The 19304-nt window shown below is 58.8% G+C and overlaps 1 protein-coding gene across 27 annotated transcripts in view; it reads left to right on the top strand.

The window, feature by feature from the left end:
- Window positions 1-19304, top strand: part of NCOR2 (nuclear receptor corepressor 2) — a 222354-nt gene that overhangs the window by 134239 nt on the left and 68811 nt on the right. For 26 of the 27 annotated variants that reach the window (XM_082418134.1, XM_082418153.1, XM_082418146.1 and 23 more), the window contains 3 exons: window positions 1867-1965; window positions 15784-15908; window positions 17317-17489. In XM_082418134.1, coding sequence (XP_082274260.1) covers window positions 1867-1965; window positions 15784-15908; window positions 17317-17489 — 397 coding nt within the window. Of the gene's footprint in view, window positions 1-1866; window positions 1966-7678; window positions 7733-15783; window positions 15909-17316; window positions 17490-19304 lie in introns of those variants that run through there. The other variant, XM_082418143.1, reaches the window with a different exon arrangement.

Here is a 19304-nt window from a genome sequence, read left to right as displayed (position 1 = left end):
TGGTAAAGCCCCCTTTTGTGTACCCACGAGGCGAGGCTGGGCAGTGGCCGCAGCAGCCACAGGTAGGAGGGAGCTGGTTTGGGGGCTGGACGTGGCCCTGTGTCAGAGTCGCCCGCTGGACCCCAGCATCACCAGGGCGGAGCCAGACAAGCTTCCTGAAAAGGTTTACTTTCTGGAGCTGCTGTTCTGGGTGTTTAAAGCAGCGTTTTCCCCGTCGTTTCTCAGACAGGGTGTCCGCCCACTCCCAGCTTTGCAGATACCATGCTACTGGAGGCCTCACGCTTCCTCGCTGTGGGAGGGCGGTCGGAACCGGATCCAGGCGGGTATTTTAAAGGGTAACAGTTGTTTTCAGCATCTGCCCTCAATGAGCCGATACCCATAGAAGGAGGGAGATGGGGCAGCGTGGGGAAGCGAAATCTCTCCCGGCCTGAAAAACCAGTGTGGAGAAGCAAGCCCTATAAATAGCCTCTCCTCTGGGTTAGTGACAGCTTCTTACTAGGGGTGTGGACAACCCAGGAGGCAATAGGTTGGGGCTCCCCGGAGATAGAAGCGGGGGTTTCAGAAATTGGCAGTAGAGCAGCACTGTTTGAATGAGGGAATCAGAGGTCTCTACGCTGGAGAATAAACTTTACGGTGTTCTTTGGCTAAGAGGCAGCCCAAGCTGAGACTTAAATAGAGCTTCCAGAAGGGTCTGAAGCTGGGGCTGCCAGCTGTGCCTTTGGGGACTGATGTGTCCTGGTGGTGAGTGAGGCCAGTAGCAGGGTGGGAGCTCGGTGGACTGACCAGCCCATGCCTGTCTGCAGGGGCAAGTGATGCTTAGGGCCAGCCCGTGGTCGCCCAGCACGGGAAGGCACTCTCGTGAATTGTTCAAGGGGAAGTCAGACACCCACATCCCCCAGTTTGCGGATATTGGCATCTGATTATAAAATGTTTTTCTTAACTATCTTGCGGGCCATGCTCGTGGTCAGCTTGAGCTTGGGGGCAGCCTCTGTTCACAGTCTGTTCTAGGAAGTGAATGAGGACGCAGGGGTTTGAGGCCCAGCCGTCCTCTGCACCCAGCAGCCCTCACGATCGCCCCTCAGAGGCCAGTTCCGGGCTTGGCACCAGCACCGAGCATCACGGAAACATTTTACCTCATCTCAGTAACAGCTGCTGGCATTGGCGAGCTGTCACCTGGGCTGGGCCCCGTGGCCGCAGGTGGCGGCATCGTCGTGTTCTGTCCTTCAGTCGCTCTCTGAGGACGATGCCCTCTTACTGGTCCCATTTGGACGAGGAGGTGGTGGGGTTCCGAGAGCGCCAGTCATTTGCTCAGCAAGTGGCGGCACCGGGATTCAGACCCCGGTCCGCGGGGCAAAGACCGAAGCAGAGAAAAGACATAAACGTCCCAAGAGACGAAGAGTTGCGTGGCGATGTTAGGCTGGATGCACGAAGCTTGGAAGAGGTTACTCAGGGCCCTAAATGTTAGGGAGGAGGAAGTTAGGGTGAGAGAACGGACCCGCGTTGGGGAGCTGGAGGCGTTGTTCTCCTGGGGCTGGGATGGCAGGCGACAGCTTCATCGTTACGATTGCCAGTAGCACCAACCACAATACGAAGAGGTTAGCACCTCTGCAGGGTGTGTTCTGTGGTCCACGTATGTGTATTAACTTACTTGGTCTTCATGACAATCCTGTGAAATATGTGCTATTAGTACCCCTACTACACAGGTGAGAAAACCGAGGCCCAGAGAGGTTAGGTAAGCTGGCTAGGGTCACCCAGCCAGTACCTGGAGGAGGTAGGATTGGAACCCAGGCCTCTGGCTCCCAGCCTCCTGCTCTGACCGCCTGCACTGCACACGCCTCAGAGCTCTTTTCTCTCTCCATCCTGCAGACGGTGGCTGAGTGTGTCCTCTATTACTACCTGACCAAGAAGAATGAGAACTACAAGAGCCTGGTGAGACGCAGCTACCGGCGCCGTGGCAAGGGCCAGGTGAGGAGGGGGCGGGGCGGGCTCCCGGCGTGCTCGGGGGCAGCGTGCGGTGACATCTCCTCGTGTTTCTCAGCAGCGGGTCCCTCAGTTTGGGCCCCTTCAGTGGCGGCTGGGAGACCCTCTCTGGGGGTGTTCCTCCTATCCCAGCAGCAGAGAAGAGACCTGGGAGAAATGGCCGCTTCCACCCTCAGCCTGGAAAATTCTAGAACTCCAGGCTTGGTGACCCATCGTCCCTGTGGTGGATTAGGGTCGTATTCCCAGAGCAAGGGCTGGGCTTCCAGGATGACTTGGGCTGGTCTACAAACTTAACATTTAAAATTTAGAAATAAGTTTTGGTGTTTTGTCGTAATGCACGTGTGAAAGAAAGAAACAGCCAGTACGTCAGCCTGCCGTTTTTCAGACATCAGTGCTTCGGATATGACTGAAGGATGATTTAAGTTAGAGCAGGACTTAGCAAACTATGGCTCTCGCGTGAGTCCAGCCTGCCACCTGTTCTTGTGAATAAAGTTTTATTGGCACCCGGCCATGCCCATTCGTTGACAAATTACTGTGGCAGCTTTTCTGTTACAACAGCAGAGTTGAGTAGTCCTGACAGAAACTGCAAAGCCTGACATATTCACTCTCTGGCCCTTTATAGGAAAAGTCCGCTGACCTCTGAGTTAGAGGAAAAGGGAATTCGTTTTTAAAAAAATTCCATAAATTATGTTAAAGATGAAGGGGGTCAGTGGCACACATTTTAAAGGGGGCTCGAGAGTGTTTTGGTGTTGGGGGAGATGGAGGGAAGGGGAGGGATTTGTTTCACTTCCGGGCTGTTAAGAATCAGCCCAGAGCAGATGCTGGGAGTAGGGGGGTGAGGGGGAGTGGGCTTGTGCTGCAGGCGGAGGGATGCGGGCTGGACACTGCAGGAGGCTCTGGGCACTGCCGTTAGATGCCGGACTGGAGCTGGTTGAGGCAGGCCCTTCCCTGGGGCCTGTGGCCTGGGGGACCGGACAGGGGAAAGGGACGCAGGCCGGGATTAGCATGTGCTGGGAGGACAGGACACACAGGTTCTCTTAGGTGGGTGTTCCCTGTCATTGGCGCCTTCCAGCCCAGACCCCCACCCCTACCCTGGGGCCACCGTCTTCCCTTCCCAAGGCTGGAGAGAGCCGGACCCTGAAGGCGTCAAGTCCAGCCATCACCTGTGGGGTCCCAGTGTCCCCTGTGAAACCGTCACTCTGTGATCAAGCCCCATAGCCTATGATGGGTTGGTCCACGCAGCTTCCTAGCCCGCATCCCGTGTCTCCTTTCTTGCTTCCTGGGAACTGTGCTTCAGGAGTACAGACCCACTTTTCTGTTGGCTAAGCCACATATAATTAGGGAAGCAAATCTGCTGACGGGAGAGTAAACAACCCCTCACTGCATTCTGCACGTCAGGCCAAGATGATTGAGACTTAGCATTGTTTGTCATTGGCCTGGATCGTTGAAGGGTGGCTGCGTTTGGTTTGTGGATAGGGTTTTCCTCTAGTTTTGTGCAGCCACCGTTGGCCAGCCTGCTCGCCCATCTAACAGATGTGTAAAACCGAGGCCTACTGGCTTGGCGCTATTCAGTTGTAAAGACCTAGCTGTGGCGTGTTAGAAATTGAAGTGCATTTAGGAATTTTTCTAGACTGAGACGCAGAAACTCAAATAAATGCCGGGGCAGGGAGCATAAATGTGCCGGCATAAGAGGCAGTAAGGAGGGTGTGGTGTGGACTGTGGCAAAATAAAGGGGGAGATAAAGGCCTCTAGATGGATTTTAAAAACGTCGTCAGCTATTTGTTGAGCATCTCCTGTGTGCCAGTTCTCTTGCTCGTCTTCCCAGTGCCCCCCTGACCCCCTGCCTTCGTGGGGGCCCTGTGGATGGGCTCATGAGGCCCTTGCTGGTGGCTGGGCTGGGGGCTCTGGAGACAAAAGGGTTCTGAGTCAGATGGGGAGAGATTGGGCCATTCTCCTCACCCTGTGCTGAGAGCCACATTTGTGTGGAGGGAGGCAAAGACTGTGTGCTGACGTCATTTAGGGAGGGGCTATCTCCGGATGAGTCCTGGGGAGCGGGGGGCCGTTGGTGCCCCCTGCCCCTGGTCCTGGCTGCCATGCCTTCCACTTCACGGTGTTAATGCCTTGCTAGCTGACTCATCTGCCCGTCGGACATTTGTGTGCTGACACAGGGGACTCTGTGCTCGTTGTCTAGACCAGGTGTACACAGGTGGTTCCAAGTCAGCCTGTCGGTGGTCTGCCTGAGAGGCTCCATTGAGTAAGGGACCCCAAAGATGAGGTTGAGGAGCAGCCTCTTGGGAGGACGAGGACAGAGGTGAGGGTGTCCTGGGCAGAGGGAACAGCAGGTGGAAAAGCACCAGGACACGAGAGAGTGCACAGTACCTTAGAGTCTTAGGAGCAGGGGTCTCAATACCTTCCAGGGTCTTAAATGAATGAAGGAAAGGAGAATCCATAGGAGGCAATAGGGAGTGGTGAGGCCTGGGGCTAACTAGAGAGCTTGTGCCTCATATCAGCTCCAGCTGACTCTTGACTACCTGGCCCTGTATTGCCAGATCTGAGTTTTGATGATGAGCTGGAGATAGGGAATTATGTGAAATTGCCTGATTTTTAAATCTTACGTCACGTAAGAACCAATAACAACAAAGCACCGGATAGGCCGGACAACTCATATTTTCTCTCGAAATCTGTCCTCAGCCCTCAGTATAGGACCTCTGGGTTGGAGTATGGTAAGGCTGGGGGAAGAGGTAGGGAGAGGATTATGTGACTTGGGACAGAGTCCAGGGTCAGGGCACTGGGGGCCCTGGAGTGTTTTATAGCAGAGGAGAGGCGTTGGCTTCCTATTTTCATCTGAGCTGTCCTGGGTTAGCTGTGGCGTCCACGATGCTGAGAGACACGGGGCTTGTCTGGTGAGGTTTAACGGTCTGCTCAGGCTGGCGTCTCAAGCTGGGGCTCCCAGGATGGAGCAGGGATGCCTCTGTGCCCTGCCTCTTGCAGCAAGAGAGAAGAAGGCAGGGCACGAGGCCCCTGTCTCCTTGGGAGATGGGACATATCTTTGGGGCTCTCCCCTCTCTCTGATTGGCTGTGGCTGCAAAGAGGTGCCATGTGGCCCGGGCCCTGCCGGGGACGGAAATTAACGTGCAAACCCTGGAAGGGCTCCTGTGCCAGGCAGGTCCGCTGCCCTCACCACCGCCTGCCAGCCCTGTTCATAAATATGGAATAAATGGGTCAACCCAAGTGTTGACTTTGTGGCCGTAACTCTTCCCTCTGCCCCGTGACAGCGAAATAAACGGCAGACACCGACCCCGCAGCCCGTCTTGGTAATTCAAGGGGCAGTTGCTGCAGCGGGCCTGATGTGATAAAACCTGTGATCCTGCTGATAAGTCTCCCAGTGAGACGGGTAGGGGTTCCCCAGCCTGGCACGGAGTGGGTGTGGGTGTATGTGCTTGGGCACCTACACGTGGATGGACGGATGGGCACCGGCGGTGGCGGTCCCCCGTGGGCTGATACTGTGAGCAGTTGGAGGTCGGGTGTGAGGCAGGCAGAGACCCTCTGCTCTGTGGAGCCAGAAGAGCCGGGTGGGAATGAGCCTGGAGAGCGAGCCACCGTGGGAAGGGGAGCAGTCAGCCTCGGAGGCATAGCAGGCGCCCAGGTGACAGCTCTGCCATCCCATCCTTGTGTCCGATCAATCCTCGGCCCACCCCTGGCAGCTCAGAACCTTGGGACAGGCTGTGAGCCTCACGTGGTTCCCGTGGCTCCGGCCACGCCGTAGCTGAGGATGGCCACGCGGCACCGCTCAGCTGGTCAGCCCGACAGACGCCCCTCGGATGGGCCCCTCCCGCTTCATTTCTTTAAGGTTGACCCCCACTCACCTCCACAGAGGCGTCGGATGCACGATATCGTGTGGTCATCCAGCAGGCAATTATTGAGTGCCTACTGCATGCCAGGGCTGTAAAGCTTCACCTTCAGAGCCGTACGAGACCACGATCCTTCAGGAAGCTAGAGAGAGGGTGTCAGCCGAACCCAGCTGTCTCGGCGTCTCACGGCCCATCCCGATTAAGAACCTCTGAGGTAGACATAAGGTGGGACTTCTGAGGTGTCAGTGAGCGGGCCCTTCTCCAGGCTGCCACCTTGTAGAAGACGCATTTCCTGAGTTGGCTGGACATGACCCAGGGCCAGAGACAGAGGGGTACACACCTGCCACCAGCACCCCTCCCCCGGTCATTCCTGCCACGGTGATGAGGGGAGGCTGTCTTGGGCTCCAGGCTCAAATCCCCAAGCCTGGGGAGGAGGGGAACCCACGGTGGGAAGTTATTCTCCCCAGATCGTAGGCCTTCTTCCTTCTCCCGATACCACCATCCACTCCAGATTGGCCGTGGCCAGTGTCCTTGGGCTGTGCCCTCCTGGGCTGCAGGGAGGGATGTGTCGCAGGCTGAGTTGTGGACCCTGAGATGGAGCTGGAGTCCAGCTGAAGTTCTTGAACTTTCACCACGAGGACTTGGGAAAACACAGATTGCTGGGTCACGCCCCTCAGTGGGGCTTGAGGATCTGCGTTTCTAACAAGTGCCCTGGCAGTATTCCTGCTACTCTTGGACCCTCTCCGAACCTCGGCCTTCGGGGTGTTTACTGGGGAGTCCCCACCTGCCAAGGAAGCGGAGGGAGGGGAGCAGAGTGGCAGAAGGGGCAATCGAGGCGGGGCACAGGCTCAACGGCAGCCTGGACCAACCCTGGGGGCGGTGCTCTGGAACTGGAATGGCCCTTCCCAGGTGCGCAGAGAGGGCCAGGTCTTAGCCCAGGGGCCGTAGAGGCTGAGGGCATTCGTAGCGGCGGAGGCCCCTTCTAGAAAGGGACCTGGCCAGTCCATCCTGGGGATGAATCCTGCATGTTTGCATATTTGTAAACTACACTCTGCGGTGGTCCTGACCTGCCCCAATGCTTAAGCACGGAGTGGGCAGCAAGATGTCACCTCATGTGTTCAGGTGACACATGCCCCGTCACGGCCTCACCACACCCTGTGCCGAGCCCCTTGTTCGTCATTGCGGTGGTTGCCTTTCGAAAGCGTGGATGGTTAGGAAAGGGGATATAAAATTCCTGCATGAAAAGCATCAGCAGTCCGATGTGTCTGGTCTCAGACCCTCGATGACCCGAGAGGGCAAGGCCGCCCCGGCGTCCTCTGCGCTGCTGCCTGGCCCTGCTGTGGCTGGGACACGTGTTGGCCATTTGGAGTGTGAGGATGCCCTTCTTGTTTAAGAGAGGATGCCACCCACTTTCCAGAAGCTTCCCCGTATTCTGACAGAGGGAGATGCAGGAATTCTAGCCCCCTCACGCCCACCCCCTGCCAGCCCCACACACCTGGGCTTCGGCAGGAGGGGGCCAAGCCCTCACCTCCTGGACCCGAGCCCCCGAGATCCGGCTGTGAGTGGCTGGGGAGCTTGTGGGTGGCGCCCCAGCGTCCTCTCCTCGAGGTGAATCACCGTCGGAGCCGGGGGCCAGCTCGGAGCACTGGTGACGGCACAGCGGTTTATAGTTCATGATTCATGGATGGAGGGGCCGCATTATCCCAGCTAATTGCAGCGCTGGAGCCCAGGAATGCTGCGGTCAGAAGTAGGCTTAACTATGCAAACTGTCGGGGAACCGAGGCTGTGAAGCCAGTGCGGCCCAGGCAGCGGGGCCCAGCTCCGCAGCAGTGACCGGGGGCGGCCACGTGGCCCTCCTGGCGATGGGGGGGCCGTGCTGCGGAGGGGGCCTGTCCCCGAGGGTGAGTGCCCCTGCTTCCATCCCCCAGGGTGATGCGGCCGCAGAGGGGAGGGGGCCCAGCTGGGAGCTGGGCCAGTTGGGGTCTCCTCCTCGAGGCCACATGGGCTGTTGTGTTCTCTTCCCACGGAGATGGGCACGGGGACAGGGCGCCCAGCCTCCCGCTCCTGGGGGGTCATCGGGGGAAGTCCAGGGAGGTGGGGCCTGCTCCCTCCCCCATCTCTGGCCTGCAGGCCCCCTTCCCCCCATCTCTGGCCTGCAGGCCCCCTTCCCCCCATCTCTCCTGCAGACCCCCTTCCCCCCATCTCTCCTGTCTCTGTGTCCCCCGCACCCACCCTCCTTCATCTTCCCTCCCCTCCCCCGCCTCCTCTCCCAGCTCCCTGCCGAGGGACAGGTGACCTTGTTCCCAGTTGCTCTGCACTCCAGAGACTCCCGCGCCTCAGGCAGCTTGCACAGGGGACAGCGTGACCGGAAGGCAAGGCGTTCCAGGCCAGGGCTGGCCAAGCGCAGTCCCCGGGGGGAGGGGCAGCCCGTGCAGTCGGTGCCGGTTCCCAGACCCTGGCCGCCCACCCTGGGCCGGTGAAATCGCTTGACGGCTCACCCCGGTGCCGGTGCCATCCGGAGGGGCCGCGTAGCCGGCCCCAGCTTGGGCTGAGCTTGTCCCTGCCTGCTGGGTGAGCGCGAGCGTGTTTGCCCCAAACCGCCACCCCGGCCGGGTGGGCCTCCAGCTTGCGGGTCGGTTGGACTTTCCCGGGCCGCCCAGGCCCGCGGGAGGCGGCCGCTTCCGCTCCGCTGGGGGTGGGATTGTGTCCAGATTTAGGGCTCCAGCAAGCAGATGTCCCTGATTCCCTGCCCAGTTTTGTGCTAAGTGGGCAGAGACCTATGGGAGGCTCGTCTAGGCCCACAGTCTCCCAGACACATCCCGGGGGACGCAGTTCTCAGGAAGGCCAGGCCCCAGGGACCCAGCAAGCTGGGCTGCCGTTTTGGGAGACGAGAGACACGGCCTTCTCACGGGCCGTGATGCAGTGGCAGGGGAGAGCCAGCTCCCCGTCGGCACCGTCTGAGGCGGACCACACTAAAGGGACAGGAGGACATGGAAAATGTGAGTGTGAGTCAGTCAGACCCCAGGAGGTGAGAGGCTGTGTGGGGCTGACAGACCTCCCATCCGAGCGTTTCAAGCTCGGCTGCCAAGAATCAGGAAATGGTTACCAGAAGAGCAGCATTCGTGTGGCCTGGGCCAGCTCCAGCCACCACAGGAGGGGGCCCCGGGGGAGGGCAGACAGTGACCAAGTTCCAGTCTGTTTTGTCCTTCCATCCCAATGTCACCATTCTAGGTGATGCCACAGTGAACAGGACAGACGAGGTCCCCAGAGCTGTCACATCCACGTGGGAGAGGGACAGTGCACAAGTAAATTAGCGTGGTTATTTCAGGTGGTAGCAGTGGTTACAGACGGTAAGCTGGGGTCAGGAGGCGGCTGACAGGAGAGAGGGCAGCTTTTAGGGAGCTGACTCTGAAGGCTTCTCAGAGGAGGGATCCTTTGGGCTCCGACCTGAGCGATAAGAAGGAACTGGTCAGGCAGAGCTGGAGGGAGAGTCTCCCAGGCAGAGGACACAGTGAGTGCAAAGGCCCTGAGGCAGGAACAAGTGTGGCATCTTGCAGGAGGAGAAGGTGGGGATTAGGGAGGTAGGTGAGGTGGGCAGGGGGTAGATCGCCCGGCCTTGTGCCATGGACCACTGATTTTATTCCAAGGGGCGGGACAGGATCGACTGACAGTTAAAACAGAGCCTTAGCTGCCTCAAGCAGGCATCTCCTTGCAGGCAGAACAGACGTCACGGGCGAGGGTGCTGAACGTTGCTCAGGTTCTGGGGACACGTCTGTGTGCAGCGGAGCGCTGGTGAGTGTCTAACAACCAGCTTTCTGGGGGCGAAGCCCCGACTGTAGCGCGTGCCGATTACCATGGTGTAAACGCTCCCATCATGCTGATTCCAAGCTACCCACTGAACGTGGAATTGGGAAGGGGGTGTGCATAGCGCCTCGGGGGCTGGGACCATATCCTACTTCTGCCATGAGGATGCAGTGGCATACGAGAGCACAGATAACAGCCAAATGGAGTCAAGTAATTGGGAAGGGATGCATTTTGAGTACTTAGTACCATTGTTTTTATGGTAATTTCTTTAATTGTAAAGTTATGCATTTCCAGTTTTAATAACGGCTGTTTTTAACAGCTAACCTGCAAAATTCCTGGAAACTGAAGTCTGCACTTGTGAGCTGGTACGCGCCGGCCCAACACACTTATATCTGTGTGTCTTATAAAGGACGCCCCTCACGGGGCAAGGCGGCATCCCCTGCCTGCCTTTTTTTTTCCAGGAAGCCACATGAACTGGATCAGAATGGTGGGGGCCGAATGTCAGGGAGGGGCTGCCAGCAACAGAAAACTCTTGTGTCTTAGTCCTGACGCCTGACCCCACTCTTCCCACCAACCTTGGGCTCCTGCGATCTCCCTTCCCCCACTGCCAAGAGATAGGGTGTCTCGAGGGCAGACCCCTCCTGGATTTGCTCACTGGAGGCACTCGGCACATAGTACATGCTCAGCAGAGTGTTTGTTGAATGAATGAGTGAGATTGTGCCGCAGTCGGTGTTGCTGGGTGTCGGGAAGGTCTCATCAGGCATTTAGAGCACTAAATCTCACCAGCTCCTCCCTGGATGGTTGGTACCACCTTTTCACTGGACTCTCTCCTCTCATTCCTGGAACCAATGGCCACCCCACCCTTGACCCGCTGCCGCATCGCCCTAAAACACGGCGTGGAACACATCAATCCTGCCCACCCTCCACCTTCTGAAAAAAGCCCTCAGGTGCTGTCAGGGCACCTCCCGTATTTCTGAGCACGGGCGTTAAAGCCAGTCAAGCTCTGCAGCCAAGTCCAGTATGTCATTCTGTAAGGACCGTGGGCGATTTCACGTCGGCATGCTTTTGCCTGAAGAAGTCCCCTCCCTGAAACGTCCCCTCTCATCCTTCTCCGCCAAAAGCCTTTGGAGATTCAACTCGGAGGCCTCCTACCTCATCCCCGCTGGTCAGGATGAATCACTGTCACACCGGCCACGTGCTGGGCCTTTTTAAAGTTTTCTTGTCCCTGCAGCCTCCATTTGTCCCGTCCTAGCTCCGTAAGGTTGGGGACTGTATTTTCTGTGACTTGGTGTGCCCCATGGGGGCTCAGAGCGTGCTTGTGGAGGGAATGAACAGTTTGGCTTAAACGGGGGTGAAGAGGAGCCTGTGGTTCCCCGGGGTGAGAGACAGAGCACCTGCCTGTAGGATCTTGCTCGGAAATGCTGTGTGACCTTTGGTGGGTTAACCTCTCTGTGTCTTTGTATGCTGTTCTGTAAAACAGAGATAATGCCAGCGTTGTTGGGAGGATTTTGTGAACTGCAGGTATCAGATGAGGAGGAGAAAGCCTCATCACGTGTTCGTTGTGCTTCATCAGCATTTGTTGTTTTTATTCATATCATTTTCTGTGCAGCTCCCGGTCTGGGGCTTCAGCACAGAGCAGGCTCAGTTTGTCCAGCACTCAGCGCTCCGGAAGTAGGGGTCCCTCAGGGATTTGAACTGCTGGCTCTGGCTAACCATAGATCCGGCCAGGTTTTCCTCAGAGCTGTGCTGTGGTTTGGGAGGGACGTTCACGACCAAGCGCTGGGCACGAAGCCCATTGTCAGCATGACCGATGGCATGTCTGGAAAGCAAAGGTGAGCGTCGTCCTGAGCTCCGGAATCATTTGAGACAGTGGAGTCTGGCTTCTGCGTCTTCTCCCGTGTCCACAGGCATCCCCTGCTGCCAGCGGCAAGGGTCCTGGATGTGTTTCGTGAAGCAGGGACCCCCGGAAGCCTTGCTTCTCACGGTGTGGTCCGGCAACCAACAGTATCTGGCGTCCCTGGGAGCTACCTAGAAATGCAGGGTCTCAGGCCTGCCCCAGACCCAAGGAGTGGGAATCTGCATTTTCCCAATATCCCCAGGTGGTTCGTGTGTGCATTTCAGTTTGAACAGTGCTAGTCGGGAGCAGGGGTGGGCAAACTATGGCCTGCAGGCCAAATCTGGCCCCCCACCCGTGTTTGTAAACAGTTTTGTTGGCATGTAGCCATGCTCACTTGTTTACACTTTGGTTGTTTTCAAGCTACAAACGGCAGAGTCAGTTGTTGCAAAAGAGACCGATGGACCGATGGTCCTAAAGTGTTTACCATCTGGCTCTTACAGAAAGTTTGCTGGCTCCTTGTCTTATGCTCTGGTCGTCAAACCTGGCTGCCCATTGCAATAACCTGGGAACTTAAACACGCTGATGCCGGGCTCTCACCCTGAGATTCTGATGTGACTGGTGTGGGTGGGTCCTGGGCGTCGGGACTTCCCAGAGCTCCTCAGGTGATCTGTGTGTGCAGTTGTGAGAACAGTGGCTTTAAATTGCCCATGAAACCCAGCAAGTGCCGTGCTGCGATCCGCGACGGGCCTGAGGTCAGAAGCGGAGCCCTAGTAGGTGTGAATTGTCCCTGAGTTAGCCGTCGCCGTATCGGCTGTCCTCTGACGTCGAAGGCTTTCGGGGACTGAGGTGGCTGACGGGGGCCTGGCAGTTGGGCCCCCCTCTCGCGCCGTCAGTCTCCCCGAGTGAGTGGAGCATCCCGACGACAGCCGCTCACCTGCTGTGCCCACCAGGAGGCCAGGCAGGTGGTCACCATTGTGCCTGGCGGTCCCTCCCAGTGGAAACCACGTTTAAGACCAGGACTGACCTGGGGTTTCTCCCTTTCATCCTTTTCCACTCGCATCACTCAGCTCGGGGCACACGGACACCTCTCCAGAGGGAGGTGGAGTTCAGGCCCCAGGAAACCGGGAGCCCGTCCACGGGGTTCTGTGCCACGGCTCCAGGGTGGCTCTGAAGTCGCCGTACCCACTTCTCCCAGAGGGTGGGGTGTGGGAGTCGCCTGCCCCTGCCCTGGAGTGTCAGGGAAAAGGTCACGGGGTCTGACCCCGGGATCATGCACCTGGGTGGGACGCGACGGGGGTGGGGGGGGGGGAATAATGACCGGGTTCTAGTGCTGACTGGGACTTTGGACCCTCCTCACGAGACTGGGTGGGGCAGGCAGGGGGGGTGGGTGGAGATGGCAGGAGGGAGAGAGGCCTGGGTGTAACCAGGGTCAACTCAGGCTCTGGGTTTGAATCCTGGCATTGCTGTTTCCCAGATTTGGAAGTGCCTCAGTTTCCTCTTCTGTAAAGTGGGAGAAAGATGGGGGTTGGTGAAGGAGATGAGGGAGTACATAAAACATGTGCCCGGCACATGGCACTTGGAGCTCTTTTTATTACTAATGCTGTGATGTGGATGATTATTCAGGGGAGGGGGTCGTTCTGGGCTGGCCCAGGCCCAGATCGGGACTCTAGGAATCTTGCAAGGGGGACAGGGTAGGCTAGGCAGAAAGGGGCAGGGATGCCCATAGCACCCCCATCTGAGGCCCAGGATGCTGACCAGGGTGTGGAGTTGGGTGAGACTCAGCGGGGCTTTGGGGGCGACAAGATCACGCCCGCTCCCCACTCTGAGACCCCCTTTTCCCTTGCTCTGAGACCGTGCAGCTTTGCCAGCCTGAACCTCAGTTTCTTCCTCTGCAGAATGGGAGCAGTGATCACTGCCCTTTTCCGCCCGAGGCAGGCTAAGGGCAGTACGTGGAATAGTATTGATATTTGCAGGGCGCTCGGCGTGCTATGGAGAAGGAGCAGCCCCCCTGGACGAACCCCAGGTCACTGTTACTGCTGGTTCTTTCATCTTTGCCTTTATCCTCAGGACTGCAGAGGGGCTGGGAGCTGGTCAATAGACTGTGCACAGCGCAGTGTCGGGCGTGTAGGAAGCTCTTGGGAAATGCTGGCATCTTCCGCAGTGGGGCTTCTTGAGGATTTGGAGGGGGACGGCGGCAGGAAGGCCCTGGGCAGGAGGGTGCAAGGTGCAGACTCGCTGGGCAGCAGCCCTGGTCAGCTGTGCTGGCCGTGCCGGGGGCAGACAGTGGCCTGCTTGGCGGCCCAAGGATGAGATTCCAGGGGGCCTGGAGACCCCACCAGCCTGGACCCAGGGGACAATAACAGCTGCTCCAGGAGGGAAGCCTGGAGTCGGCTGCTGGGAGGGACAGCAGGTAAAGCTCTGGAGTGAGGCTGCAGCCCAGCTGGGCGTTCTCGGCACCAACGGTGGTCTTAGGAGACGTCACGCTCCCTGCCGTTGGGAAGCCCCGGCCCTGCCCTTTCTGGCGCTGGGCGTCAGGTTCCTGGGTCTGCAGAAGCCGGGCGTGTCTCACTGGTGGCCACAGCAGCCGTGCCGAGCAGCCCCCAGGGAGGGGGAACCCTCCTCAGTCGGCCGTGCCATCTCCCCCTGCTCTGGGTCCTGGTCCCTAGTCCCCCTCATCTTCTCCGCCCCAGCTCCCATCTGCGGGGCCAGCTCCAGCCGAGGCTCCACGTGTCAGGGGTGAGAGGCGGCCACAGCTCCCCGGCTGTTGGAAGTTTAGTGTTTCAGGGTTTGGGGTGGTGGTGAGGGTCAGGCTAGTTCAAGGACACTGGGCCACCCGTCGGGAATTGACAGCAACATAGCAGGGGATAGAGGGAGGCTGTTGCCCCCCTCCAGCCCCTCCTCTTACAGAATAGAGAGAAGGGGGCAGACCTGAGCCAGGAGGTTCCGCGGTGGACACTGCTGCAGCCTCGGGAAGCCCACGGTTCCCCGTGAATGTGCAGGCCCCCGCTGTGTGCCCCGGCGTCCACAGAATGCCTGTAGCTGGCCCCTGTGTTCAGCCGCATCGTGAGTCATAAATTAAAGCTACAGAGAGGGGCAGGGGGGGTTTGGTAGTGGTGAGGTCACAGGCCAGGGCAGCCTGTGCCAGGGACTGGCTTGCGTTCCTGGTGTGGAGGAAAGATGGGGAGAAAGGGAACCGGGAACCCTCGAACCCCACCCTTACCTTCCCCGCGGGCTTTGGGTTTCTTTCTCCTTGGTTGGAGAATTGGTGTGACCACGCCCCTCAGTACACACTGAAAGGCTTTGCAGCGTGTTTGTTTTCATTTCACTTGGCTCAGTGGGATGGAAAGATGGTCTGGTTTGGCAGCTGCCCGCAAGGAGGACTTTGGGGTGGCCAAGAGAATCAGTGTGTGCCTTAAAAGAAATCAGGCTGGACAGAAAGGGTGACGGTGTGGGGAGGAGCTCCCACTTCCCCCCTGTCTTGGTGAGGGCAGTGTCAGCACCTGTCCCGCCCACTTGGGAAGGAGATGAAAGGAACAGGCAGGCCTGCAGGGTGGGGGAAGGGTGGCTGGTTTTGCTGTGAGCCCCTTTGATCTCTCCTGTCCAGCGGGGCCTGCTCTTTTCCCCTCTGAGGGCTGACTGGCGTGAGAGGAAGACCAGGCCCACGGCAGCAAAAGTGGACCCTCATCATAGCAGCAACCATCCTCACACGGGCCCCCGGGGACCTGGGGACAACACTTCCATCTGCCCATTTTACAGACGTGGAGACTGAGGCTTAGAGAGATGGCCTGAGCTTTGTCAGGCGCAGGCAGGCTGGGGCGTCAGGGTGTGACCCAGGTTTCCCCATGTTCACCATGCTCTTGCCTGAAGCTGACCAGGGCCCCCTCCCTCCTGCCTTGGGGGCTTCCGCCCCACGTAAATACTGGTGCCAGATGCCAGCTCTGTAAGGGGAATCTCATTTCAGCTTCCCCGCCCCTGGCTGAGGGGTCGGCACGATTTCGAGGGGAAGAATCAGAGCACAGAGAGGTCAAGACCCTCATCCAAGGTCACACAGTCACCAAGTGAAAGAGGCCAGGCATCTGACACTAGCAGTTTCTATACCTCACCCCGTGACTCCTGCCTCCCCTGCCCAGCTCACATCACAGGGGGGGCTCTGGGTTCCGAGCCCCGCTCCCCGCAGCGTCCTCTGCCGGCGGCCTCTTCCGGGCCGACACCGCTAGGTCCCCGCTCCTCTCCCAGCTCGCTGGGCCCAGGTGCAGAGCCTCACCTGCCTCACTGTTTTCCTCTCCCCCGCCCTCCCCTGGGACCCCGCAGCAACAGCAGCAGCAGCAGATGCCCCGCAGCAACCAGGAGGAGAAAGATGAGAAGGAGAAGGAGAAGGAGGCCGAGAAGGAGGAGGAGAAGCCGGACGTGGAGAATGACAAGGAGGAGCTGATCAAGTAAGGCTGCCCGGCCGCCCAGCAGGGGCCTGGCCGTGGCCCCCGGGTGGGGGGTGGCAGGGCCGGGGTCCGGGCTCAGCCTGAGCCGGGGCCCGCGGACGGCCCTCTGTAAGGGGGTGTGAGGATGCGGCGTCTACGCATCGCCTGCCTTGAAGGGAGGCGTGTTCTGCTCTGCCTGTCCCCCGACAGACCCCCTTCCGGAAGCCTGCTCCTCTCTCTCCTCCCGCCCGCCCGCCCTTTCTCGGAGCCTCTGGAGACCTCGGAGACTGATAGCTCATTTGAGCTCCACTCCTGAGCGAATAAATCCAGGCAGTGACTCTGGAACTCTTTGCCTCCTCTCCTCCTCCTCCTCCCCCTCCTCGGCCGAGTCTCCTGAGATGCTGGGAGCGGGAGGGGGGGTCAGAGGCGCTCGCTGCTCACGGAAGGACTAGGTATGCAGGCAGGCGGCAGCCCTCACCTTGAGAATTATCGCTGTCAGTGTGAGTTCTTGCAGATCAAGGCACAGCCTCGCCTCGGGGTCGGGGGGGTGGCCCCCACCAACAGCCTCCTGTGCCTGCCAGGGGCGGGAGCACAGCCAGCTGGAGATTCACTCCGAGGAAGGGGGAGTGGGAGGAAGAGGGAGTGGGCACGGCTTAGCGCCAGGTACCTGGAGTGGGCTCAGGAATGTGGCTTCTGAGAACATCTGGCTTCGTTACCCCTTGTCTCCCAGACGCTCCTGCGAGGCCCTTCAGGAAGATGAATGGAAGGTGGAGGTGATAAATCTGAGCAGCCCCGCAGTAAACTCTCCTGAGTCGGCTTCTGAGAAAGTCCCGGCCCCAGTTATTGAGGTCACATGCTCCCCACACGCCTGGCTCGGCCTGCATAAGACCGGCAGGAAACTTTCCTCTTGCGTTTTCTGCAGGACACAGTGGTTCATGATAATACTGAAGGCAAAGTCAGTGTCATTTATAGGGCCCCTTGGGGGACGTCTCCTCTTTGGGGAGTAAAGTGGCCTGAAGAGTGTACCAGCCTGCACCCCCATGCCGTTAATCCAGTAATCTTGCAGACGGAGAGCGGAGAGCACCTCCATTTGGTGTATAAAATGGTCTTGCAGATAGTCACCAGCCCACACCCCTACTTGGTGAATAAAATAGGTGGTCAGTTAACTCCCAGCCCACGTCCCTGTTAGGAGAATAAAGCAGACAACAGCTACCAGCCGTACTCCCTCGTCTGGTGAATAAAGGAGCCTTGCAGATTGCTACCAGCCAGCCCTCACCCCAAGCTTTTTCCCCCTTTCCTACCCTCTGATGAGTAGAAAATCGCTGGCAGCCAGCGCTCATCTTGCTAAGGAAAAGCGGGTCTCTTGAAATTGCCATCTAGGCTCCCGGCTCCGGTGAAACCATCCCCGTCTCCCCTCCCTGGCCTTTAGGGAGAAGACGGATGACACCTCTGGGGAAGACAACGATGAGAAGGAGGCAGTGGCCTCCAAAGGCCGCAAAACCGCCAACAGCCAGGGAAGACGCAAAGGCCGCATCACCCGCTCAATGGCCAATGAGGCCAACAGCGAGGAGGCCATCACCCCGCAGCAGAGCGCCGAGCTGGGTGAGTCTCGGGCTGGGGAAGGGGTGCCGCAAGCACGGCAGGCTCAGAATCCCAGCATTAGCTGCACACTCGCTGTGTGACCTGGGGCGAGTTCCTTAACCTCTCTGTGCCTCAGTGGCCTCATCGGCACTGCGGTTGCCTGTAATGCCTGTAACTGTGGGGTGAGCGTTTTAGTGACTTTGTGTGTAGGAAGGGCCTAGAACAGTGCCTGGGGCATGGGAAAGGCTCACTGGCTGTCAGCCGTGATTATTCTAGAGCTGGAGAGTTCACATAAAATTCCAGATCACCAATTTGGTTTTGTTTTTCACTCAGAAGATCTGGCCTTGGGACTTCCCTGGTGATCCAGTGGTTAGGACTCTGCTCTTTCAGTGCCAAGGGCCTGGGTTCAATCCCTGGTCGGGGAACTAAGATCCCGCAAGCCACCGAAAAACCACCCCTTTTTGCGGGATCTTAGTTCCCCGACCAGGGATCAGACCCACGCCCCCCGCAGTGGAAGTGTGGAGTCTTAACCACTGGACCGCCAGGGAAGTCCCTGTACCTTCATTTCTGTGGGCCTCAGTTTCTCCTTCTGCTAGTGGGTGCCCACCCTCAGGTGCTCTGAGCCTCACGCCCTACCCCAAGGGGGGAAACAAAAGAGAGAAGAATTGAGTAGCAGTTCCCAAATTCGGCCACAGGGGGGCAGCCGGTGTGTGCTTGCTGTCTGTAGCGTTTTGGCCGTTTGGGGCCTGCCCTCCGGCGTGTGCGGGAGCCCCGACCCGTGGCCTGAGTGTTCAGGCTGAGGCCCCAGCCACCTGGATGTCTTCCCAGGGTGGGCGTTGATGGAGGTGATGTTTCCTGTCTCACAGACGCCCCCCTCGTCCACACCCAGGATTTGTGCCAGGCACCTCTTCCTTCTCCCCGTGGGAGGTCATTGGTACCCATTTCATAGATGGGCTGTTTGAACCTTAGAGAAGGGATGTTGCCTCTGTAAAGTCCGAGTCAGTTGGGGTTCAAACCCAGCCCGCTGGCCGCAAACCCCGTGCAGCCCCTGTGGGCTGTGCCGGAGCGGCCGGAGCCCCAGGGCAGGTGGGTTCCCTTCAGGAGTGCACTGGCGCACCTGACTTCTGGGGAAGCTCTTCTGGGCCCCAGGCTGACGTTGGGGCCGGATGGCGGAGCGGAAGACACAACCCCAGGCCCTCTGATGGGCACCTCCCACCCCAGGCTCCGCTTCCACAGCCTGCCTCTGGGGGTCCCGTGGGAGGAAAGGGGAAAGCTGGCCATGGCAGCAGGGAGCGGGGGAGCTGCCCGAACTTTCCTCTGATGGTCAGCGGCCTTTACCAAGTGCATACTCTGTGCCTAGCGCTGTTCCAGGCACTGAGTCCGTGAAGCTGACGTCCCTCACGCTCGCCCCCCTCACGGCGTCTTAAGCGACTTTCAGGGGAGAACGGGGGCTCACGTGTAGGGGAACTCGGAGGAGAGGCTCAGAAACAGCCACAGCAGACACTCGGCCAACTCCCCCGACTCCAAGGCAGCTGCGTTGCTTCTCAGTAACACGGGAAGCCTCATCCTTGTACCGCATGAGTCAGGGGAGAATACAGTAATCACCCTGTAGAGCAGGGCCCTCCAGCAGGGGACAGGTGGCCATGTCTGGAACCGTTTTTGATTGTCCCAGTTGGAGTGGGGGATCCTGGCACCTAGTGGGTAGAGGCCAGGGCTGCTGCTCAACACCCCGCAATGCCCAGGGCAGCCCCCATGATAGGGGATCGTCCGGCCCCAGTGGGTCCATGCTCAGGTGAGGTCCCTGCCCATCTGAAGCTCACGTCCCTCCTCATCTCC

This window comes from Balaenoptera physalus, assembly GCF_965194825.1.
Source record: "Balaenoptera physalus genome assembly, chromosome: 12".
Taxonomy (NCBI): Eukaryota; Metazoa; Chordata; class Mammalia; order Artiodactyla; family Balaenopteridae; genus Balaenoptera; species Balaenoptera physalus.
The sequence above is the reverse complement of the archived record's forward strand: the minus strand, read 5'-3'. Positions and strand labels throughout refer to the sequence as shown.